Source organism: Empidonax traillii, unplaced genomic scaffold (assembly GCF_003031625.1).
Source record: "Empidonax traillii isolate 1590-97213 ecotype Southwest subspecies unplaced genomic scaffold, ASM303162v1 scaffold213:size761030, whole genome shotgun sequence".
NCBI classification, from domain to species: Eukaryota; Metazoa; Chordata; class Aves; order Passeriformes; family Tyrannidae; genus Empidonax; species Empidonax traillii.
In genome coordinates, this window is record NW_020955406.1 from 290,002 (window position 1) to 315,740 (window position 25,739).

General features: G+C 43.4%; 2 protein-coding genes across 2 annotated transcripts in view; both read right to left on the reverse strand.

Moving 5' to 3' along the window:
- The window catches only part of ASPG (asparaginase), a 47,860-nt gene extending 46,231 nt beyond the window's left edge, over positions 1 to 1,629 (reverse strand). Inside the window, exon 1 of the mRNA XM_027887479.1 lies at positions 1,426 to 1,629. Coding sequence (XP_027743280.1) covers positions 1,426 to 1,588 — 163 coding nt within the window. The 5' untranslated portion in view covers positions 1,589 to 1,629. The remainder of the gene's footprint in view (positions 1 to 1,425) is intronic.
- Positions 1,630 to 22,610: 20,981 nt separating this feature from the next.
- The window catches only part of TDRD9 (tudor domain containing 9), a 70,464-nt gene continuing 67,335 nt past the window's right edge, over positions 22,611 to 25,739 (reverse strand). The window contains exons 35-36 of the mRNA XM_027887526.1: positions 24,660 to 24,732; positions 22,611 to 23,400 (exon numbers count right to left, since the gene is read on the reverse strand). Coding sequence (XP_027743327.1) covers positions 23,305 to 23,400; positions 24,660 to 24,732 — 169 coding nt within the window. The 3' untranslated portion in view covers positions 22,611 to 23,304. The remainder of the gene's footprint in view (positions 23,401 to 24,659; positions 24,733 to 25,739) is intronic.

Here is a 25,739-nt window from a genome sequence, read left to right on the forward strand (position 1 = left end):
AAAAAAAAAAAAAAAAAAAAAAAAAAAAAAAAAAAAAAAAAAAAGGCAGAACAACACCTTAAAGCATCTTTCCTACAATAATAAGGAGCAGCCAATCACCATCTTCTGAGAAGAAAGGATATGTTAGAAAAAAAATCTAATGTAGAAAGCTCCAAGGTGAAGCGCCAAGTGTACTCATTCTACAGATGAGCAGCAGAGACTGTATTTCAGGCAACTCTGAGGTAGGGATTACAAGTACCTACACTTCTGAATCTACAGAGACACAGGTTCTGGAAAGCCTGGGATGATCCACTGCTTTCCAAGTGAAGGAGGTAAGAAACTAAATAGATATTCATCAAACTAAATAGATATTCATCAAAATTGGACTGATTCCCTCTCACTCCCACTCCTTACATTACACTGTTTTCCTTTAAAACAATGCTGGCAAATGCACAGCCCTACAGCAAGTCAGACTTGACTGAAATCAATTCTTTTCCCTGGACACATTACTTATTTGATGCTTCTGGCATCCCTTAGGAGCTGTGCCTACTGAGTGAGGGTCTAGTGGTGCTTACCACTCCAATCAGCTTCTGTACTGGGGGCCTGGGCAGGTATCAGGTGAATTTTGGGCACCTGTTTGCTGACATTTAGGGGCACCTGAAAACACATAGCATATACACATAGATAACTAAGAAGCTTTCAAATAAAATGCAGTCAGTATGCTGATATATCTCAGAGTTCAGTTTTGGATTTAAACATGTTTCAGCTGGTGGGAGGGGGTTTGGCATATCTAGCCTTCTCATCAAGGTAAGTCTCCCCCTCCCTTGGTAAGGCAGGGCAGAACTCTTCAATGATTTCCTGAAGGAAGCTGGTGGGAGAGCAGCAGAAACCTGCCCCAAGGCAGGTGAGCACTGACGCTGTATCTGATCCCGCTCATCCTGACATTTGGCAGCATGTTCGCTGCCACACTCGCATCAGCTGCCAGGTCACCACCGGAAAATCCTTGTCACGGGCACCAGCTCCAGCGGCCCACGCTCTTCCCAGCAGGAATGCCAGGCACATGCTCTCTGGGTAGCCAAGGACAGTGGCTCATTTAAGCCTAAAAACAGACTGCATGACTAGTACGATCAGGTTGGTTTCATTTTCAGTGCGCGAAGGAGGGCAGAAAGGACTCACGCTGCGGGAAACGTGTTGCCCCCTGCCAAAACCTGCTCCAGCTTAGCTGTGAGGTTCACAAGGATGCCCGTCAGCTGAGCTGCGGAATTAACCAGCTGAGGGGAGCAGGGGATTAGAGGAGGGCTCGCACCCCTCTGGCACAGTGACAAGAAACTGCTGGTATCCTGCACCGCGCCGGGTGTCCCCGCGGTGACAGCCCAGCCCAGCCCAGCCCAGCCCAGCCCAGCCCAGCCCAGCCCCGCTCCCCCTGCCCGTCCCCCGGCCCCTCACCCTTGGCGTCCTGCACCATGCCGATGGTGCCGCCCGTGTTGATGACCAGCACCCGCGCCGCGGCCGGGGCGGAGGGGGCCGGGGGGTACCCGCATCCCGCGGGGCGCTCCCCGGCCAGGGCTCTGCTGAGGGAGCGTGGCCGTCCCGCCGGTGCCGCCTCCATCCCTCGCCGCAGGAACCGCTACCTCCCGCCCGCCCGGACAACGGGGAGTTATAGGGCGGGCGGGCGGGCGGCGGGGCCGCCCCTTCCCAGGGGCGGGGAGAGCGGCCGTGCCCGCCCGCCGGAGCTCGGGGCGGCCGTGCGGGCTGCGGTGCCGGCGGGGGAGAGGGGCCGGGCCGGGCCGGGGCAGCCCCGTCACCACCCCCTGTACTTTGCGCCGCGGGGCAGCGCCAGCCCCGGGGCAACGTGAGAACCCTTCGTGCTTCGAGGAGAAGCGAAGAGAGGCGGCGCGATGGGGGCCCGGGGAGGACAAGGGGACACGCGGCGGCGGGTCAGTCCGGCGAGACCACCCTGCGTGATCCCCTTTTCTCCACCCGGGGGAGGAAGGTGGGAACTTCCCCTGTTTACCTGGCTCAGAGGTGGCTCGTGCCTGCCAAAGCAGGCAGCGTGGCACGGACAGCACCGCTGCTCTCCGTTTCAGGCTTCCTGATCTGCTCCCTCGGCTTTCACCCTGATTTTCTCGCAAGAGAGGACTGAGTTTCCACCTTCAGGCTGCGCATCCAGCCCTGGGCTAAAATGTGGACAGCCACGTACCATAGTGCCTGCTAACACCTGTAACACGGAACATAAGGGTTGTGTGGGAAAGGTCTCAATGGGAAAAGATAATTTTGCCCATTTTTTGAGCCTGCAAAACCACAACCTATTCAGACTGATCTCTTACTTAATCAAGCATCCATATGCAGTCCTCTCCTGTAGTCTGGCGATATTATCATGGGATGATAGAATGGTTTGGGTTGAAAGGGTCCTTAAAGATCATCTAATTCCAAACCCCCTGCCATGGGCAGAGATTTGACCACGAGATCAGGTTGCTCAGCCCACAAGCTCCTTTATTTGAGCTCTTCTGTCCCTTGGAGGACATTTCACCCTCAATGGCTTCTATTTCTTGGAAACCTGTGACCACACAATGGTTCTTGGTATAGCCAGACCCAGTCTGCCACTGTGAAAGGTAACTTCTGTTTCTGAACGGCCTTGCCAAAAGTGCTCAGGGTAAAACAAGTTAATGGGTGGCAGAGATGAGCAGTTGTGCATAGGACAATACGATCTCTATCTATATAGCTGGGACCTCTGAAAAAAGAAGTAAAAGAGGAGGGGGAGTCTTAATACACCAACCTCAGAAGCTCTGAGTATTTGTCTCTTTTATCCTGATGATCACCTCTGCTGTCATTTGCCTTATCTGCAAAAAGGTGGTTATCACCAGGAGCTGAATACCATGATCCTGAAATGGACTTTTTCCACGCAGCAGGGTTACTTTAGAGTCTTTGCTGATGCAGAGAAGAGCATAAAGGGAATAGGTTTAGGAAACAGGCACAAAGTATACACATCTACTTCATACACAAATTTAGTGCTTAGTGTCTAGGTGAGAATAGCGGATACAACTGGATTAGAGAGCAATTTTGCAGGTAAAGGAAGTAGGGAGGTATGATGAAAAAGGTGATGTCATAGGTATTTTACAGAAAAAACTAGAAATGAGTACCTTATAGACTGGAACTTGAAGAGGTTAGTTGTGGGAAGGCAGGCAGATTAAGGTCTGATATAAAACAAGCTGTATCAAGCCCTGTATTGGTGTCAAATTCAGCTACTGGTTTTACTTCTAAGAGTTGTGTTTGGAAAGTATATGGTAGTTTCTTTTGAGGATCAGGTATGAGATCAAATATAAGGAGGGTGAAGTTGTTTCCAAGGAACTCTGGTAAGCCTTGAAGTCTGTTGTCATGAGATTTGTTATAACTGGCCAACTATAAAGCAAAATTAGCAAAGTAACTGGCTAAACCACAATGAACCGGTTACTGAGGACAACAACTGTTGAGAAGCACAGTCTGCGTGAGCTGAGAACTACCTACCACACAAGTACTTGAGGCTAAACATGTCATTTAAGTGCCTGAGTTACTCAGTAAGTCAAAGGAAGATCATGCTTCCTGTAGAGAAGTGGCAGAGATTTTTGGCTCCAGGTCATATGAACTTAATTTGTACCCTGTACTGAAACTTCTAAATAAAATTTAACTCAATTTCAAGGTAAAAATAAATATTATGGGATGATCCAAGCAATTTCTTCTGTTTCCAATTCCTAAGACTTACTACTTCAACAGAAATAAAGTTTATGTACTCACTCCAAGTTGTTAATCTCTTAGACTGGGTGGCCCAAACCATGGCACAGAATTCCAGATGTTGCCTCACAAGTTCCAGGTAGAGGTAAGTAATCACTCCCTTGTATCTGTTGTCTGTAATTGTCCTATTAGTGCAGCCCAGCCTGTTTGCTTTCATATCTGCAAGTCCCATTTACTCCCCCGTATTTATTTTCCTAGAACTCCACATTTATTTCCATAGAACCACCAAGCCCATTTTGCACAGCTGTTACTTAACTTTTCAGCCTCCAGCCTGACCTGATTTATGCAGCTATCATGTCTCAGGTGCAGGATTGTGCACTTGGCTTTGCTGGATTTTACCATGTTCCTGTCAGCCCATTTCTCCAGCCTTTTGAGATCCTCCCTCGCATTTCAGGTTGGACCATTATTCTGCTTTTAGTTTGTCCCTAACAATCAGCCAGCTCTCCTGGGCTCCTCTGCACTTCACAACAGCCTCCCAAGATATCTTGCCATTTAGACCACTGAGGCCAAAGTCTGCTTCTCAAAAGTCAGACCCTTCAGTCTACTCTGTCTGCTCCTCACTTCTGCACTATGAAGGCCAGTTAGTAAAATACATCTCGTTGGGCTTGCGCACAGATATACCACAGAACTGCTTGATTCCAAGTAGCAGATATTTTGTAATACGTGTTTGCTTTCCTTTATTGCAAGAAATAAAGAACAGAGAACTAAAGACAGAAGCAATTGCAGCCAACAGCTCAGCATCAGACCCATGGTATCATATGCCCAATAAGGCTTGACTAATGTTTGATTAATGCTTAATTTTTAGTTAGTAACAGATGGATTACTTAGTAAATTAATGCTTGTTTATTTGAGAGTCACCTGCTGTGTCAGAAAAATCCCCCAAATGGCAGTCCCTGCTTCCCCAGTATTAAGAGCTGTGCCTTTTCCTGGGGGATCCTAAGTGCTGCTATCTCAGCCACTGCTGCCCTTGACTGTCATTCCCTGACCAACTCTTGCTTGTGAGTAGCAGATCCAGGAAAGCATCTCCTGTGTTCAGCCTGTCCAGCACCTGTGTCAAAATAACTGTCCTCAATGTCCGTAAAAATCTCATGGATCGCTCATCCCTTCTCCACACTGCCCTCTCAGATGCTGGGGTTGTTGAGGTCTCCAAGAGAACCAGGACCTGCAATCAAGTAGTGGCTTCTCCCTAGCTGAAGGAGGCTTTACTCACCTCCCGTCCTTCACGAGATGGCCTAGATAGAATAGGCACAGATCACAACATTGCCTTCACAGCCCTCACTGTGATCCTGACTAGAAAGCTCTCAAAAAGTCTGTAAATCTCAGTCCATAGCACTTGGTGCATTCCTTTACAGAGAGCACAAATCCATACCTCACCTTGCCATCTCTGTGAAAGAGCACTTGTGTCCATGCATTGCAATACTTCCTTCACATGAACTCTCCCATCGTGTCTCTGATTCCCCACAGCATCCCAATTTTTCAGCTGCACACGGACATCTAATTTCTCCTGTTGGTTTTCCAACCTGTGTCCATTAGAATACAGGTACTTGAGGCAGGTGCTTGATTGTCCGACTTCCTTGGATGGGAGAGAACCCTGTTGCCCTCTCCTCCAGTGTATGCTACCACTGAGGGACCTGACTTAAAGGCTCCCTCAGTAATTTTGCAAGCCCACTGACAGAGATGTTGCTGCCTGCCTGTCACACAGAACCCATCTCTGGTAGTCCCGTTTCCCCAGTCTTGGCTTTCTGGCTGTAGAAATCCAAGTCCTGCCAGCAACACCTGCCACACGGGTGGATGTTAATCTGCAGCATGTTTGCCCTAGCCCACATCATTCTCTTTGCCCAGGAGGAACAAGAAGAATGTCACCCAGACTCCCATCGCTGCTGCTGATTCTAAGAAAGCTGAAAACCAAAGGAATTTGGGGTGGTTTTACTAAGACAAAGGAAAAAAAGGGTTTAATGCAATGCACAGGATAAAATATGTCTGTAAGTGTAAACTGGGGCTCAGTTCCCCCTGGGTATCACTACAGTCATGCTAAAACTGAATTTTGGAAGTGATGAATCAGTGAAGATTAACACAATTGCAAATAGATGGTTCTAGGACACTATTTGCAATAAATTTCAGCATACAGAGCTCTTTAGAAACCACTTCATGTGAAACAAGTATTTCCCAGATGTTTTATATATTTAAATTAGTACTTTCCAGCAATACATTCCAAGTCATGTCTCTGTTCATAGAGCTCTCAATGGGCTGTAGCATGAAAAATTTACAAGACCATAATTAGGGCTATTATCAGGATATCTGAAATTTAGCTTGTGCTCAAGTGACAAGAAGCAAGAATAATTCTAGCATAAGATAATTGCCTTTTTCCACTGGATAGGAATCCTAATACTTCAGAAAAAGGACATTACAAAAGGGGTCAACAGCAACTATCTCATGAAAAAGACAAGTCATTTATTTGGATTGGTTTAGGTGAAATAAGTACCTGGTAGTCTTAAGTCACTGCTGGTTGTCCCTATCTCCCTCTTTTTCTTCATTTGACAGCTGAACTTCCACCTCAGCCCCCTCGTTATTCATATTTTGTCCCTTAGAACATGGTTCCCTTGGGAGCACTGCTTAATTAAGCAGGTTACGGATCTCCCACTTTACCCCCATCTCTTCATTCACATCCCACTTTATCTGCAGCTATCCAGATGGCTGAACACTGAACGATGATCAAAATTAGTGGGGTTTAAAAAATAACCCTGGGGGGAGAAATGTTGACGTGCTGAGTGTTTTCAACTGGGATAGGTTTCTGATCCAGCTGAGTGCAAAGGCCTGGTATTTGTTATACAGGAAAATCAAAAGTGGCAAGAATAGAGATGGAAGCAAAAGACAGAATGGGAAGGTCTTAAATCAACTCCTACCCTGAGATGCTGACAGAAATGTGGTCTGAATCTGAAATCCTGGGAGAAATTGACTGGAGAAAAAGAAAGGGAAAAGTAAGGCATTTCTGGAAGGCAGAAACACTTTGTTTCCTTCTCCCTAGCACATAGAATAAAGCTGTTTCCCCTCACATTGATATAGACATTTATCAAGACAAAATCTTATAATTTTTCAATATTGAGTCACCTGTGCAGAAAAGAAACTGCCCAGCCAGCAGTTTTCAACCAAATTTTATGTAAACTGTAGGCTATTGAACAGAACCCAGCAATGTCTGAAGGCAAAAACAAGCTGTGTAGTAACTCCAGCTGCTCTTGTTTCACTGTGTGTATTTACACATCCACTACAAAAATTTCTAAATAAACAAACATTGTGGGTCTGCTGCACGGAAAAAGTTTTTTTCAAAACAATGAAAAACGGGCATCTAATTCTTGTTATGTATCAAAGAAACACATTCCACTTCGTTCATTTCTTTCTATCATAGATCCCAAAGCATTTTTAATGCTTGTATTTTTTTCCCTGTGATACTCGGAGTAAAAAAAGTAGTGAAAATCACATGAAAAGAATCATTAGTTTTAAACTCTACAGAAAGGTCATTATAGGTTCTGCAGGACTCCCTCCAGAAAGAACAAAACTGAAGTTCCATTTGAGCAGGATTACTAGAGTTGGTTAGAAATTCAACACTTTCTTTCATAGAATAATCAGCTTTTGAAAATGTTACTGGCCAAAAAATGGTAAATTTTTTATCTTATTTTTTTAAAAAACATTCCACATTGTTTATTTACGGTTGTCTTTTCCATATAAAAATATATTCCATTTTCCAAATCAAACGTGAATGCTATTAACTGCATAGAGCTGATAATCACTTCATATATTGAAATACAGAATTCTGAATAACATGCCTGGATTAGAGTAGTGAACTCAAGTAAGCTGCACAATGAGGTCTACGAATGACTCATTGCACAAACAAAAGGTTGGAGGACAGAAGACCAGGTGGTACCAATTCCAGAGAAACCACCAACAGAATTCACAAGAATACAATGTACACAAGAGCTACTGACAACAGAAAAAGAAACATAATAGATAACCTTAGAGAGCTGCAACACAGTCATTTCCCTGAAATGATGCTACAGGCTACAGAATATTACCTAAAAAGGCAGAGGACTCAAGCTAAAAATTTCATGTCCAGGAAGAAGAACTGATACCAGCATTTCTAATAGCTCAATAAAACACCCAGGCTGTGCATCTTGGAACATAAGCCTGGAAGCAGCAAAAGTAACCCTGAAAACTTACTTGGCAAAGCTACACCCAGTTAAGTGATTTTCTTGCAAGCAGAAATGATGGACTTGGATGACTTAATGGACGTGAGTTCTTGATGTGTTACAAGTTTGAAGCAGGGAGTTTTGGAACCAGAATAGCAAAGTGGCATTTAATATAGAAAAGTGGTATTTAATGTTGTGTATCTAATAGCATCTCATACATGAGAAGGAATATGATGGTACTCACCAGTTGGAAGGAGTTTCTGCCATCACAGCTGGTCTGTTCAGTCTCCCTGCTTCAAACTTGTAACACATCCAGAACTCACGTCCATTAAGTCTTCATTCCTCTCTGCTTGCAAGAAAATCACTTGTTTGAGTGTGGAGTTACCCCCGCTGGCAACTCAGCCCCACAGAGCCGCTTGCTTGCTCTCCCCTGGTGGGATGGGGGAGAGAAACAGAAAAGTGAGAGAACCCAGAGGTGGAGATGAAAAAAGTTTAACAGGTAAAGCAAAAACCATGCACATAAGCAAAGCAAAACACGGAATTCATTCACACCTTCCCAGGGGCAGAAATGGGAACCCTGTTCAGCAATCTCCAGGAAAGCAGGGCTCTGGCACCTGTGGTGGTTAATGGGGAAGACAAATGCCATCACTCTGAATGTCCCCCCCCATCTTTCTTTTTCTCCCCACTATATATGCTGAGCAGGTGCCCTGTGGTTACTTGGGGGTCAGCTGTCCCACCTCTGTCCCTCCCTGTCCACCCCCAGCCTCCCTGCTGGTGGGGTGGTGTGAGGGGCAGAAAAGGCCTCGATGCTGTGTGACCACTGCCCATCAACAACTAACACTGTTTCCAGCACAAATCCAAACCAGACCTGTAGTAGCTACTACGAAGAAAATTAACTGTATCCTAGCCAAAAGTACCACAAGCCTTGCCAGTTACGTTTTCAGAGGGACTGTTTTTGCTTCCAGGCTTCTAAGATGAACAGCCTGGGCCTTTTGCTGAACATTATCAGAAATGCTGCAATAAGTTCTTCCTGGAAATGAAAGTTCTAAGCTTGAGTTATCTATACTCTAAGGTTATATAAGTCTTAGGTAATCTACACTCTTCTGTAGCCTGTAGCAGGGATAGGAAACTCTCTGAGCTTCCTCTTTTTTTTCCTATTGTCAACTTCTCTTATTCACTTTCCTTTCCTGTGAACTCTGTTGATGGTTTCTCTGGAATTGGTACCACCAGGTTTTCTGTCCTCCAACCTTCTGTTCAGGCAATGAGTCATTTATCAAACACTGAATAACCTGCGAAAAAACGTTCTGAATTTTTAATCCCCTCAAATTTAACTTCAGTTTTGCTAAAACAAAGATGTGTTGTTTTCTTTCACAGTTTTGCAATTTATTGCTTTGATGAGAAACGTGAAAGAAAGAGTATATGACACTTACTACTTGCAATTTTATAGTTCCTTCTGGTTTGAATCCCATTATCTACCAGATAGGTAAAATCATATTCACTAGAAGGTCCTAAGTTTAAAACTAATGATGCTTTCATGTGAGTAGCACTGCAAAGGGAAAAAAATACAACAATTAAAAATGCTTGGAGATCCGTGTTAGAATCAAATGAAGCAGAAATGTGGGTTTTTTGGTACATAACAAGAATTAGCTACAGAGGTTGCAGAGGCCCCACCCCTGAAAATTCTCAAAATTCATCTGTAGGTGCTCCTGGGTAGCAAGGGGATGGGGGATGACGGCCTCCAGAGGCCCTTCCCACCTCGGCCTTTCTGGGGTATTGGGATAGAGAGGCTTTTCTGAAAGCACATGTAGACAAGGCTGAAGCCACCTGATTTCCCTTATCTGAGAGACGGGTGCCTGTAAAGGGGGGAAAGTGGATTTCATAAATGAGAAGGGCAGATACCCCCAACAGTTAAATGCTTGTCAAGGGCTGAGGTAGCTTAATGTTCCAAAAGATCTCAAGATGGGCTTCTGAATTTATGTAAACTTGTGGTGCTGTTTCCATAATGCACAAGGAATGCTGGTCCCACACCTGTGATGTGTGTTTAAGACTGCCAATGCGTTCTCCAGTTTGGGGTGTCTGGTATTATAGCGACCTTTTATATTCTGATGTATTTTACTAGCATTTATGAAGGCCATGGACTCTCCATACCTGCTGATGACCTTAGGCCTGCTTTAAAGAATTCACAGTGTCACTGTCTGGAACACTGAACAGGAGTAGCAGCAACAGGAGCAAGGCAGAAGACTGCCTGTTCCCTCTTTGCCTGCTGGTAGAGTATTTCTGCTTTAAGCAAGATGATGTTTGAAGAGGGAAGAGTGTTAAAGACAGGGAAAATTACGAAAAATAAAGAAAGCAGCAAGAATGTGTCACTTTCCTCCTGAGCTGGTGGTTGAAGAAGGGGAAGGGCAGAGGAAGGTCAGGGTTGGGCAGACAGGACCCATGTAAGCTACGCTTGAAGGCTCTGCTTAGGAGCTTCTGCATCTTGAAGGGCCACCCATCAAGCATTTTGGAAGAGGCTGGCAGGGGGGCTGGGGAACAGAAGGGAATCTGCTCTGGGTCCCAGGAGACTGTTCCAAGGCAGGTGGTGCCTGGAATGCCCAGACTCCTGAGCTCCAGCCTCTCTCTTGCCTTCATTTCCAAGTGCAGGTGACCTGCAGCCCTGTGCCTGTGAGCTGTGGCAGCTGACACCCCGAGTGCACAGAGAGAGCCAAATGATGAGGGAAATGACACCTCTGCTTCTTCTGTTTATTGAGCCTTGATATTGCTGGAGAGCACTTGCTCTGCTTTTTCAGTGGAATCAAACTGTTGTGATGAACACCCTGCACAGTGAAAGGGAAAAGGATGTAAGCACAGTTTGGAATCTCACAGTTCCTGCCCCAAAAGGTGTGTTTGTAGGGATAAGGGTTGTTGGAATGAACCCAGCTGAGCCTGTGCCCACTTGCACAATGGCACTGTGCTCTCTGCAGGGAGTGTGAGTGAGCAAGTTCAGGTGAGTGTGGATGTCAATGGAAAGTCATCTCTTTCCAGAGAAAACGGGACTGTCCTTTTTTAGCTGGACAGGATTCACGGAGGGGCAGGTGAATGGCTGTATGTTTGTAGAACTGTTGATCTTTCCTAGTGCAGTTGTGCTGCTGTGGGAACCTGAGCTGCCTATTCCTAAAGCTTGACTGTGAGTTTTACAAGACCTTTTGTTTGCAGTGCAGACAGAGGGAGAATTGACAGTTACCAGGAAAAGGAAGGCTGGCAATGGAATTTGATTAATGAAGGGATGGAGGCTTTCCCCTGGGGTGACTTTAGGGAGCACAGTTGAGCACAGTCAGAACAGGCTCTGCCTTGCTTAAGCCTCAGTCAGGTGTCTCAGGTTCATCTACACTGAGCACCTCCTCCTGCATCACTGTGATGTGCCCAGAGTGAGAACTGGGTGAGACCAAGGGCTGTTCAGTCACACAGACGATGGTCTGAGTGAACAGAATTGCCTTGCAGAAAGTATAGCATATCTGCAGCTTGCTAACCAAAGTTGAGACTTTTTCTCTAAAAGTGAGATTTGTGAAGTTTGTGTAATCTTGGGAAAGAAAAATCCTGTTGTGTGCAGTCAATAGTGAGATTTTTCAGCCCCCTTCTCTTAGTTCATTGAATAAGAAGTAGGGAGCTGTCACAGAAATGCAGATGGCGAAAGGGAAGCATCTCTGGATGAATTTAGAATTGTAGCTCTGGTTTGGTCCTTGAAACAGGTGTACTATGTAAGTTTTAAACTGAACAGTGCATTCTTAAGGCTCCATTCCCCTGTATTTTTCACCCAGAAAGAGTATGGCATGCTGAGGATTTGTGCATCTGCCACACTCCTTACAACAGATTCAATTTTGATGCCAGTCTACATATATGTAAACACCAGAAAAAGGCCCAGTGAATTAGGATAAATGCAGAATCATGGTTTAAACCAGGATACAGGTGTTGGTGTAGACTGTGACAGGAGTTACATTGATCTTGGAATATCCTTAGCACATTTTTCAAGGGCCAGCATAACAGAGAGGTTTGCAGTGGTTTTGTCTAGTTTAGCCTGTAAAAAGGCATAGAACTGAACAGAAAAACAAAACCCCCCACCATCAAGGTATAGTTTGATATGGAGTTTCCTTTCTGTAAAAGACCCTGGAAGAAAAGCAGATGAAACTCCAGAGAGGTTAATAAATGAAAGAAACCTGAGGCAAAGAGGATATATCTGAGGAAAGAGAAAGGTATACATTAATCCTCCAAAGATGTGTTGAGGGAAGAGGCAACCTCTGGGCTTACCTGGTGAGTGTGTATGAGATAGACTGCTCTTTTCTCAGTCACTGAGTGCAGCCACATGGGTAGCTGTTTTTGTCAGCACTGCCTGATGCTCCTATATTTAGCTTTCACTCAAGCTCCAGGCATGTCTGTCTAGTCTGGTAAAAGCTGTGACTTCAGTATGCTGGGGAAGCAGACGTTGTGGTGGTTGCTCCCTCTGCTGAGGGAGTTCTTCCATCCTGCAGGACAAGGACAGGACCTTCCCAGAGGTCCCCCCTTTACAGGATGAGACTCATCCCCTTGGTGGCTTTAAATCCCCACAATGGGGAAGTCCCACCAGCTGTTTCTTGGCACAGGGATGAGCTCTTGGCTGTTTCTGGAGCCAGTGGGGCACCCTGGGGACTTCTCCAAGGGAACACAGAGCTGAGCTTGGGTGCTGGTACTTACTGCAGTGCTCGCCATCAGACTGGTGAGCAGGGCAGGAGTGAACTGCGCACACCACGTGCCCCCCTGATGAGTTACGGCCTCCATTCCTTCACCCAAGCAAGGCCCTCCCTCCCTGTGGGTCACCCTGGGGAGGGTTGCTACTTGGTTCAGGGAAAGAGGGGAGGTAAACAGTATGCTTGAAATGCTGGTATTTGTTTCCTCTTGCCCTCCCAAAAGTGCAGAGGTTGCTTTTTCCTCCAAAACTTCTTCACTCATGGTTAGATGAGTTCACATCTTTTTCATGTAATGCTAATGAAACTTGTCTCTGTGCCAGTCACAGTGATGAGCCCCAGGTGCTCCACAAACACACCACTGTGAGGGTTTTCTTTTCCTCTCCTCTGTTCTTCATGCACTCCATGGAGGGGTTTTAAATATTTCACTTCTCTCATTTTGTTTTCTTGCTAAACAGAGAGTAAAACACCCAGGGGTACCTTTCTCCCTGGATACTTGTGTTTGGAAAAGGAACAGTACAGCTGTTGGCAATATTTCAACATTTACAAAGCTCTTTTTTCTTTTTTTGGTCTGTTAGTAGCAAAAGTCTAGAATGCATAATCAGGAAATGAACAGCACAGAGGATGCATATGTATCTCTGGGGCTTTCTTGGTCTATCTTTAATAAGGCCAGAAAGGCCACATTTAAAAGACAGGAAAAATAGATCAGATTTTATTAAAATTCTTTATAAGGCAGTATCTTCCACAGCAAATATTTCAAGAGATCACAGAACACTGCTTCAGGGAGTTCCTGTCCCTTGTCATTTCTCTAGTTTAAGATGTTAGCTCTCTCTTGAACGAGCGTTACTTGGTCTCGACAGCAGTTGTGCAAACAGCCTCCTCCTGCCCAGTCACCAGGTACTTTGGGAACTGAACAGGCACACTTTACATCTGATAATGTTACGTGTTCTCTAAGGAATAGATATTGCTTGGATTTTATTTATGAAGGAGAAGGAGGTAGAAAATACACTGGGAAAAACACAAAGTGATTGCTGCTGATAGCAAGTCCTAAAACTAGGAACTGAAGTAGTAGAGACATTCCACAGGATGCCAGTGCTGCAGGATGGGGAATCTACACAGGAAAGTGCAGTCTGGGAGCCTGGGGAGCTTCCAGAGGATACACGAGTCCTTCTGGAAGGAAGATTTCACACTCCCTAAACAGATGGTTTCAGCTAAAGGACAGAAGCAACAGCAAAACAATCCATCTAGAGATGGATGTTTTGTAACACTGTGTTATGAGCTTTCATACCACAAACCGGATTCAGAATGGAAAGGACTTCCTGCATACTTCCTCTGTGCATATGTGCTAGAAGGCATTCCCCGATGATGCTATGATTTTTATTTTCACATTAAAATATAAGTTTTGGTCTTAATTTTACTGCTGCCAGATTTCAAGTTACTGTTTTTCAATTTATTTGAACTGAGACAGTTCTTAATATTTTTTTCCCTCTGTTTTTCTGCTCTAACAATATAGTCTCATGTGATTGCTTGACAACTATAAATCCAGTTACATTTAATTTAGATCTTCTAGTACGGTATCATACAACTCCTGTATTTATCTCAGGACTGATGTACAGTCAACTTGAGCTGTATACCTTTTGATGAAAGCTTTCCCAGTTCAGAATCTTTTCAATAACTAGTTTTAATATAATCTGAAATAGTTTTTGTCTGAAGTAAATAAAAAAAGCTGCCACAAACTGTTCTGGAATATAGGAAGATTATAACTTAGGGCCACATTATATGCTGTAAGAAGCAGTTAAATTGCTATAGTTTACAATAAGTTTTTTTTATTATGTAATTTTGTTCTTTGTAATCTCTCTGAACACAAGAAGGATTATCTGTGCAATTCCAGAATATGCATCACTGCTTGACTGATTTAATGTGACAGCAGAAGACTTGGCCAAAGTATCCAATATCCTGAGGTACCAGGCATGGTCTTCAGTTCTTGTTTCCTTTTATTGAGTGCTGGGAGTTAAAAGGGGATATGTTGTATATTTTATCTTTTTGTGGATTATTTACTTATGGGATTGAAATAAAAAGGACCTTTTGGGTTGGAGAGGCTGTTAGCACTAGCAGACATTTACAGAAAAATGACCTTTGACTTGTCCTCTCATTCAAAGAATGTTAGAGAATAAGGGAAATCTAAGGCTACACTATAAAGGCGGTTGTAGTGTGGATTTCTACCTTTTAGTGGCAGTAAAAAAGAGATGTGAGCCAGGAACATCTGTGATTCAAAGAGGGGTGGCTCAGTGTACATGAATCTGGACTATGTGGTTCAGGTTCCTGTGATAACTGACAGAAGAATATGGGGATCCACCAGCAAGGGCTCTGGTCTTTTATTTATGCAACTCTGAATTGTGTCAGTGACTAGTCAAATATCAACTAGTAAAAATAAAAAACTGAATTCTAACTAAAACCACACAATACTGGGGGCTGCAGCAAGCACCCTGACAGTTGCAGCTGAACATCATTTTTAAGAGCTCCAGCCAATCTGGAACCCAGCTAGTTTTTAAAAGTACAGTACTTGCAGGGCCCCTATGAAGAGCAGGATAGTCCTTTCTACCTCCCACCAAAATAAGGAATTGTGAGCTCCCACAGAATGCCTGGCTGCACATTTAAGGCTGTCCATGATGCTGTGTAAGGCTCTCTCTGACACCGTTGGACACTGTAAGCAGCTCAGAATAAAGTTGTGTTAATTGGCACTTGCATGATTTCTCTCTCCCTCACTAAACTTTCTAAGGAGTATGAATGCTGTATCCAAGGGAGTAAGACCCTTCCTAAGAACTTCATTGTTTAATGCTGCTTTTATTGGAGTTCTTAGTAAGGGTCTTACTCCCTTGGATACAGCGAAGAAGCCACATTTGACAATGCACCCCTCCTGTTTCAGAGAATTTCTGAGATACAATGAGGTTGAAAAATTACCTGCTAAACAAACAAGAAGATCTTAGAGCAACAAAGAAACTCTCTGCCTCCTTCCCCTTTCCCAGTTAGTAACACCTTGGTGTGATGACTGTCATATTGTTCAAATAAGTGTTATTGTAACTTAAGCTCAGCCAGTTATTTACGTTGATGTTTTGACTGAGTGAACAGAATGCAGAACTGATAAGCTAAGAAACTCGTGAGCCAGCATAATGAACACCACACAGGGAAGAATCAAACGTGTGATTAAGGCAGCTATGAATAGAAGAAAAGGAACACAGCCTCTCAAGACAGTTCCTTGGAAGCGATTTCCCAAGAGCAGGAAGAAAGAATGTGACAAGATGAGATCACCTTGCCCGAGGACATAGCAGACAGGGATTTCTGGAGCTGGTGGGACGCAGGGAAGCATGACCTGAGCAGGCTGCAGAACCAAGAAAACAAGCCACAGGCTGCATCATTTTTTTGTGCCAGAAGTATTCCAGATGGAGGACTGTTTTGCCCTCATCAGGACAGGTTTCTGCCCTCTGCCTTCACCTCCTGCTGACAAGCTGGGGTTTGGGTCACAGCGAACTCATGTCCTTGGTGGGGCTGATCACAGCTCAGGCTTTGTTAACTCATCCTGGCATTTGTTCCCTTTTCCTACCTGTGTGTCAGGATCGGTTTTATTAGTTTTGTTTCATTTTCTAAAGCCTTAAAAATCATCAATAGTTTATCTTGCCTGCAGCCTCTGTAAGGCGTGGGAGTGGTGCTGCACCTTGGTGCTCACGTACCCTGCCTGCCTTCTTCCAGTGCTTTTCGTTCTTTGTGCCAAGTCACTTCTCTTACTTTGCCTAAGGCTGCATTCAGCCTGCCCTTGCCAGTGCCTCCAGCCTGGTGCCAGACTGCTGGGCACCAGATGCAGGATCTGTTCCAGCTCATCCCACAGGTGAATGAGAGCTAACTGGGGAAATATCTCCTTGCTGAGTCACTTGAGTGTTGCTCTTGCCTTGCCATGTCTGGATTGGCGTGTTTTGTGCCATTGGTGGCTTTTCTAGAGCTACAATTCCAAGGCTGAGACAGGATAGTTTCTTGATCAGATGGTCACTGGCCTTCCCAGTGCCTTTGCCAACACAGCCAGCTTAGAGATGTGATGTCCCTGTTCTCAGAGTGGTGATCAGTGCTGCACAGAGCTCAGTGCCGCTTCTTTCTGGCAGAACCGAAAAAGGCAAGAATTAACAATCTGAAGCCTGAAAAAACTGAGGGGTGTGCAGCCCCTCTAGCAGAGCAGTCGGCCTCCTAGTTCTGTTACTATTTAATGTTGTATAAGGATTTGTCTTATCGTTTGCACTGGTAATTTAGCAACTGAGGGTTTCTGTGAGACTTGACACTCGTGGTGGAGATGCAATTCCAGTGGATTCACCACCTTTCAACACGGAAATACCTCAGTGCCACTGTCATCTCAGTGGGTCCTCGGCTCTGACAGAAAAGTTTGGTCCCATGCACCCCTCAAAGAGGGGTGTTAAACTTGCACAGCCCAATGCACAGCCCCACAGCCTCTGCTTCCCATCCTTGTGTCCCTTGTCATTGTAAGCTGTGACTCGTGGGGCTACAGGCTGAGAAGAACTGATGGCACAGCATGAACTCTGACCTGGGTATTCTCTGTCAGCAGATCAAACACAGAAGAACTAAAAAAACCCCAAAACCAAGCAAAACCTTATTTTTTTAGCTCATGGTTAACCACTTTGAATGCTGGATGTGTACTATGCCTCTCAGAAAATTCTGATTACTATAAAATTATTAACTACTAATTACTAAATTAATTAAGACAAAATGCCTGTCTTCTAGATAACTGAATTCAGTAAGAGAATGAATCCAACCTCTGCAGTATTTTAACTGACATGCAACTGCCCACAAAAAAAAAAAAAAAAAAAAAAAAAAAAAAAAAAAAAAAAAAAAAAAAAAAAAAAAAAAAAAGGCAAGCTAATTATTTAGTTGAGTATTTCAAGTAGAATGTTGTGGGGGTTTTTTTCCAGTACAAAGGCCTAATATCTTGATTAGAGAATTCTGGTAACATGATCTCAGACTATGAAGTGTGTTAGGACATATAGTAGGAAACTGGATTCAGCTACAGACTTAATTTACCTGCCTTCAAATCCTGTAAGGGCTGAGAGCTCTAAGTGGGCTGTCATTGTATGTGAAATTACACGTTGAAGGAGATTAGCTACTGAGATTATTATTTTTGTAATATCTTTTTTCCTGACTAACTGGAGTTTCTTTAAGGAGCTGCTGGTTTGGTTTGGTGTTAATTCTCGGTGTGGAACTCCAAGAGCTTTCTGTTGACTCACTGGCCCAGCCTGTCGATGTCCCTCTGAATGGTGGCACAACCATGCGATGTATCAACCACTCCTCTTGCTTTTGTGTGTCTGACAGTCTGCTGAGGGCATGCTCTGTCCCATCATCCAGCTCATTAATGACAATGCTGGTGCCAGTATCGACCCTCAGGTAGTGACCTCAGGTGACTGGGCCCCAGCTGGGTATCCTGACTGTGGCATTTCGGCCAATTTTCACCCCACCTCAATGCCCGCTTACTTAGCCCACACATTATCAGTTTGTCTGTTGGGATGTTATGGGGATCAGTGCCAAAAGCCATAGTAAAGTCAATACAAACAACATCCACTGCTCTGCCCTCACCTCTGAGCCAGTCACCTACTCAGAGAAAGCTGTCAGGTTGATTAAGCGTGACAAATCTGTGGTGACTGCTCCTAACTGCCTTTTTGACCTTCATTATGTCTGGAAATAGCTTCTGGGTTTATTTGCTCTGCCACTTTTGCAGGGACTGAGGTGAGGCTGACCGGCCTCTAGTTTCCCATCTCCTCTTCCTCCTCACCATTCTTGAAGGTAGGAGCAACATTTGCTTTCTTCCACTCCTCCAGAACCTTCCTGATTTCTATGACCTCTTGAAGATTTTCAAATGTCATCGGCTGTTTCTCTCAGCACTTGTAGGTGTAGCCCATCAGGTCCCAGGGACTTGTCAGGGTCTGGTTTATTTAAGTATTCCCTAACCTGATCCTTTTCCAATGACAGTAAGTCTTCCTTGGCCTGCACCTTCCTACAGCCTCAGGTGCCTGGGATTCCTAAAGACTGAGGCAAAGGTGCCATTGTCAGCTTTTTTCATGTCCTTTGTCACCAGGTGTCCTGCCAGACACCACTGGGCCCACCTTTTCCCTCAGTCACCCTTTAGCTGCTTATTGACCTGTAGAAACCTTCCTTGTTGAACCTTTGTATCCCTCTGTAAATTCAATTCCAAGTGGGCTTTGCCTTTCATAATAACATCCCTGAACACTCTGACAGTATCTCTACGTTCCTCCTGTGTCACCTGTCCCTTCTTTCACCTCTTGAACACTTACTTTTTATGCTTGACCCTGGTCTGGAGTTCGTTGTTCACCCATACAGACCTGCTTCTGCCTTTGCTTAATTTCTTCCTCAATGGAATGAACTGTTCTTGAGCTCACAGGAGGTGATCCATGAAAACGGGTCAAAAATGTATGGAGATTTCCTAGGAGTTTCATTATTTTTGATGGATGATTTAGCTAGGCCATTACCTCAGCTGTTGTGAAGCAATATAAATAAAGGTTCAGCAGAGCTTCCAGAATGACTGCAGGAAGTCTATTTGCTGGACTCCCTTTTGAGGCAATATTTAGCTGTCACATACTTATATCTCACTATTGACTGCACACAATACTGTTTCCCTTTCCCAAGATTACACAAACTTCACAAATCTCACTTTTAGAGAAAAAGTCACACCTTTGGTTAGGAAGATGCAGATATGCTATACTTTCTGCAAGGCCATTCTGTTCACTCAGACCATCATCTGTGTGACTGAACAGCCCTTGGTCTCACCCAGTTCTCACTCTGGGCACATCACAGTGATGCAGGAGGAGGTGCTCAGTGTAGATGAACCTGAGACACCTGACTGAGGCTTAAGCAAGGCAGAGCCTGTTCTGACTGTGCTCCCTAAAGTCACCCCAGGGGAAAGCCTCCATCCCTTCATTAATCAAATTCCATTGCCAGCCTTCCTTTTCCTGGTAACTGTCAATTCTCCCTTTGTCTGCACTGCAAACAAAAGGTCTTGTAAAACTCACAGTCAAGCTTTAGGAATAGGCAGCTCAGGTTCCCACGGCAGCACAACTGCACTAGCAAAGATCAACAGTTCTACAAATATACAGCCATTCACCTGCCCTTCCGTGAATCCTGTCCAGCTAAAAAAGGACAGTCCCGTTTTCTCTGGAAAGAGATGACTTTCCATTGACATCCACACTCACCTGAACTTGCTCACTCACGCTCCCTGCAGAGAGCACAGTGCCATTGTGCAAGTGGGCACAGGCTCAGCTGGGTTCATTCCAACAACCCTTATCCCTACAAACACACCTTTTGGAGAAGGAACTGTGAGACTCCAAACTGTGCTTACATCCTTTTCCCTTTCACTGTGCAGGGTGTTCATCACAACAATTTGATTCCACTGAAAGAGCAGAGCAAGTGCTCTCCAGCAATATCAAGGCTCAATAAACAGAAGCAGCAGAGGTGTCATTTCCCTCATCATTTGGCTCTCTCTGTGCACTCGGGGTGTCAGCTGCCACAGCTCACAGGCACAGGGCTGCAGGTCACCTGCACTTGGAAATGAAGGCAAGAGAGAGGCTGGAGCTCAGGAGTCTGGGCATTCCAGGCACCACCTGCCTTGGAAGAGTCTCTTGGGACCCAGAGCAAATTCACTTCTGTTCCCCAGCCTCCTTACCAGCCTCTTCCAAAATGCTTGATGGGTGGCCCTTCAAGATGCAGAAACCCCTTAGCTTACATGGGTAGTGTTTCCCCAATCCTGCCCTTCCTCTGCCCTTCCCCTTCTTCAACCACCATCTCAGGAGGAAAGTGACACATTCTTGCTGCTTTCTTTGTTTTTCGTAATTTTCTCTAACACTCTTCCCTGTTCAAACATTATCTTCTGCCACCATCTACCCATTGCACAGCCCAAACCATTCCAGCTCCCAAAATGCCCTCCCAGGTCTATAAGATTCTCTCCCATCTTGATCTGTGTGCGTGATTCATCTTGCTTAAAGAAGAAATACTCTACCAGCAGCAGGCAAAGAGGGAACAGGCAGTCTTCTGCCTTGCTCCTGTTGCTGCTGCTCCTGTTCAGTGTTCCAGACAGTGACACTGTAAATTCTTTAAAGCAGGCCTAAGGTCATCAGCAGGTATGGAGAGTCCATGGTCTTCATAAATGCTAGTAAAATACATCAGAATTTTAAGAGCAGAAAAGGTCATTCTCATTTTAGGTGAAACAGATACTGCAAACTGGATAAAAACAGGCATTCTTTTAGTATATTTTCTCAGTTTCTGAAATTCAGTAGGGTAAACAGTTCAAGTTTCTCAATTTTAAGACTTATGGAAGCATTTGCCTTCCCTGGAGTTTCAACTCATTTATTTCTATTTTTTTTTCTAGCACAGCCTGTGGCAGTAAATTCCTAAATTAATTACATGCAATGGCAAAAACCCCTCCTTTTGATTTAAAACTCCTATTAGACTTCTTTGTAGTTGGGGGGGGGGGGATTAGGAATAATACTCACTGCAGATTGTTTCAGGCTCCAGAAGCATGCATCAATTCAGTAAGAGCATTAATCTGACCATTTATAGATTAAAATATTTGTTCATAGATATTTCTAGATACATTGGGCTTGGTGATGAAGAACATAAACGTGGATCATCACTAATAAACTGTGGTAAGTCAAATCTCATTCTGTTCGATGTTGGTGAGCATCTGGAGACAAAAGGAATCCTGAAAAGCAGCTGTGGCCCTTTTTTTAGGGAAGTAGCCCCCAAAAGGCCAAAGGCTGACTGGGATCATGTCTGTAGCCATACAGATACTACTATTTTACAGTGCTTCTTTCTCCAGTGGGAGTGGAGGGGGAAATGCTGAAGCTGCTTACTTTAAACTTTAAGTGACTTTGCAGTGCTGTTGAAACGTAAATCAAACCATGAAATACAGCAACCGCTTTTTAAATATTAGTACTATATATTCCTCTGGCAATAAACACAATTTAGCCTTGCTGGGAGATGCTGAGATGTTCTGTTTCCTTCAAGGGTGTTCTGTCATGTGTCACATCGGCAGGTGCTTTATGTACCCCAAACAAAACTGGGACCTCCTGTGAGTTCTCAATACAGAATTTTCATTCCTCAACTGCCCAAGGGCAGGTTATGGGTTACTGGACTGGGAGGGGTGTTGGCATCATCCTCTCCTCTCACCATAAGGAAACCTTTCAGCTGTGTGATGGCAGGAGCCATCAGAGGGAGCAGCAGCACAGCAGCCCCCGCCTGGTGGCAGCACATGCACACGGGACAGACCCACACACAGGAGAAACAGAGTTTAAAAATAAATAGATTTTAAAAATTTCAGTGCTGCTTATGTGAAATAAGCTCCGTGATTTATATCATGCCCTTTTGTATTGCCAAGTGTCCTTTTCCAGCAGAAACTGCCGTCCTTAATAGGTAAAGCAATGATTTGAAATCCTGCCTGTTTCATTTCTCCCCAAAGGTGCAACACTTCATTGGTGTATGACACAATGCTGAGAAATCCTCTTGGCTAAGCCAAGTTTTTCTGTTGTCTAAGCAGTTTTTCTGTTAGACCTGTCTCACTAAGTACTATGTTTGTAATTCCCAAGGATCAGTAAAATGCGTCTAAGGAGTAATGCTCTAATAAACCACTAGAATTGCCTGTTATACAGTTGCCCCTCTGTTTAAGTACAGCTTAAAATAATTTCTTAGTTTAAGCATCCCCTTATTTTCCCCAAATCTGTCACTTCTTTATGGTGGCCACTGATTCTTCCTGTCCTTCACAGGATGACTAGATATTACATGACTTTCAACCAGTGAAGATGAATACTTTTCCATATACTGGTTTTGGATTCTTGTATTTCATGAATGCAATCACACACCATTAATAACTGAATTTAGCTTTTATTAAGCATGACTGCACAACAGAAGGGACAAAAATATTTTATTTCACTTCTGCACTTTTTTCTGAAACCACTGACCTCATATTTAGGACTAAAGATCTCAGAGGTAAGAATAAGAGGAAAGGATGAAATAAGGTGCCATGAATCGGTAATTCAAAAGCATTCTTCTGCCATACAGTAAAATAAATCAGGTTATGTTCTGCTGTATGAAAAACTAATGAAAAACTGTATCCAATATACAAACTAAAACCAAGTTGTAGTTTGGATCAGAACATAGCCTAGATCACTTTCCTGTGACTTCCAGTTTTGGTTAGGGAAAATCCCAACCCCATTTTTTGCGTGTACTTTTGGAAAACTAATGACAAAGAAAACAGGAAAATGCAACTTGCAGTTAAAGATGAAAAAAAAAAAGTCATGTCCCTTGACTTATGATCTTTTAGACAGAAAATGAACAACCAAACCTAGATTTGCTTCATCTTTCACGTAGTTTGTGATAAACCTGCTCAGAAGTATTATTAAAGTTTCATCCTGCTTTACATCAGTTTGTTTTATGAATGAACTCGTCTGCTCTAGGCCAGCAAACCTGAACTTTTTCAAAAACAATGAACACATTCCAAACTGTATTTCAGTACACTTACACTAATTTTAAGGAACAGTCTTGCAAAACATGCATCCAAGACAGAAGTAACTTTTGGACTAATTGGAATACCTCGTCCTCTGAAAGACTTCAAGAAATACTTAATCATTCAACAAAACAAGCTTGTGGAGCTGATAAAGACTATTTCCTCTTTCATGCTGCTTTTCAGACTCGTCAACAATACGCTGAGACTCCACCTAACCAATAAAAGCAAGACGAAAGTCAGAATGCATTTCTAGTAATTTTTTCCTATATAACACAGTTTAAAAAACGTCTTGAACAGTTTTGAGCTTCAAATCACACAGGAATTCCAGTTCCATGCCACACATTGCAACAAAAGAGCCAGTGCTACAAAACGCTGTATTTCATGGTTTGCCCAGAATACTATTCCATAATCAATTCCAAAGTGTTACAGGGAGTATTTTATGTGATGATATAAAAAAAGATGTCGTGAGATTTTTCAGATGGAGGGGAGAAAATCCTGAAAGGCCTGTACATTAACTTCTTATTAGGTTCTTAAACACCAATAGAAGTGAATAGGAGATTATCTCCATAATTCCAAGGTTAATTGAATTTGAAATATGAAAATAGAAACACTTTGGCCTAAGGCAGTATATCACAATACACTCTAAAAAAATGCCTTCTATAAACAAATGCCCTTGGTGCTCATTCTCTGTTGCCCCTCTTTTCAGAGAGAGGGACCCAAAGCTCTCCTTTATACCCCCCTCAGGGTGGTAGAGGGGAGGGGGTGTGGAGCAGTCTTACTCCTGCACTCAGCAATTCCTCACCCCTTTTTAATTAACAAACTGCACTTTTTCTTCAGGAATGAAGAGGCCCTTACAGAAAGAGAGGTAAGGTTTCTAACAGAGTAGGAAGCTAGCAGAGTTTTCAGCTTTATGAAACTCTCCAGGGTCTCTAGAATAAACTGCCCTCCTGCCTGATCCCACCACATTTGTTCTAAAATAAGCCACATTTCTCTCCACCTAGAAAGGAAAAGCCACCTCAAAGCACAGCAACTCAAAACTAAAATGCAGTGCATTCAGTCAAATTCCACAGAAGGAAAATCTAGCTATGGCTGCTTAATAGAAAAAAAAAATAAAAAGAAAATCTTAACTTCCAACAAATGTAAAGTTGCCTTTACAATCTCTCCAAACTTAGAACCCATGGAGAGTTCTGCTTGAAAAGATTAAGCATTTACATATACAAAATTAAAAACCAAACCACTCAACTAATAGATAGACTCTACAAAAACAGGGTATCAATAGAGACTGATGCATGCACAAAAGTTCTTAAATAAATGTGAGTCTACAGTGTTTTCAGTATTTTCAAATTCAATAATCAAAGAACACATCCTTTCAAAGGAAATTCTCCCTTTTAACACTCTTAACTAACTGTACTGGGGTATTCTAACTCCTCAAGAAACAAGAAGCTCAAAAAAGAATCTTTACACCCTTACCTGATTCCATTCATATGGGTTCTCACACCACGTCGGAACAATTTTATCTCGAGGCCTTGATTTGCAGATTAAACTGAAATTACATAGAAATGGCTTTAAGTAACACACTTGTATTTCATCAATTATGAAGACAAAGGATTTTTTTTTATACTATATACAACCAGGTATTTACGAGGTGTCTGGGCTGAAGGGAATCTTACATTTCCTTCTTAATCTAGTCTGATTTGTTTGCTTCTCTGTACTTTGCCCCTCTAGTGTAAAAGTCAAAATACACTTCACGTCTCTGTGAAAATCTGTACCAGAATGTATTTTCTTCTAAAAAAATAATGAGGGTATTTTTATTACAAAGTACTAGAATTTGCAACTATGATTTATTCTATAAGTTTTGTGTATGCTTACTCACTAGAATGCATAATACAGCTAGTTTTAGGGTATTTTATTTTGCATGACAACTCAATTACTATAGATTGTCTGTCTGCTCCAGTTATTTCCTCAAGCTGTGCAAAGTACAATAGTAGTAGACATTAATTAATTCTGTCTAGATGTGTTTTTCAAATACTGATTTTAGTCTTAAGTAGTAGTGACATGTTGTAAATACAATTAGCTTTTGAAAAATGAAAAAAGTTATGAAAGACTGTTCAGGCTAAATTTCTACTTGTGTATTCTTATGTCAGTTCTTTAAAAAAGTATAATTGGGAAAAAGATATTCAAAACCAAGAAAGATTTTACACAAGGGAAAAGAAGAAATCACTGCAATAATCAGACTGTTTATTTCTTCAAATATAAACATATAAAAATAAAATAAAATTTTAAATTAAAATAGTTGTAGGATCATTAGAAGACAACCAGTAAAAGCACAGAAGTTCCAAGAGAGAAAAGGCTACCACAGAAAGGTATAAAATCCTGAATTAAAAAAAGCCCAGAAGGCTGATGAGAATGACCAAGTCAGGCAGTTGGTGCTGACTGAGCTGAGGAACAGGTCAATGCTGAGGACCTGAGCCAAGTAGCTGCACAGGCTGCCCCTTCCCCTCCCAGATGGCTGGAGGTGTCTGAACAATCAGTCCCAAAGAGGTGCCAGAA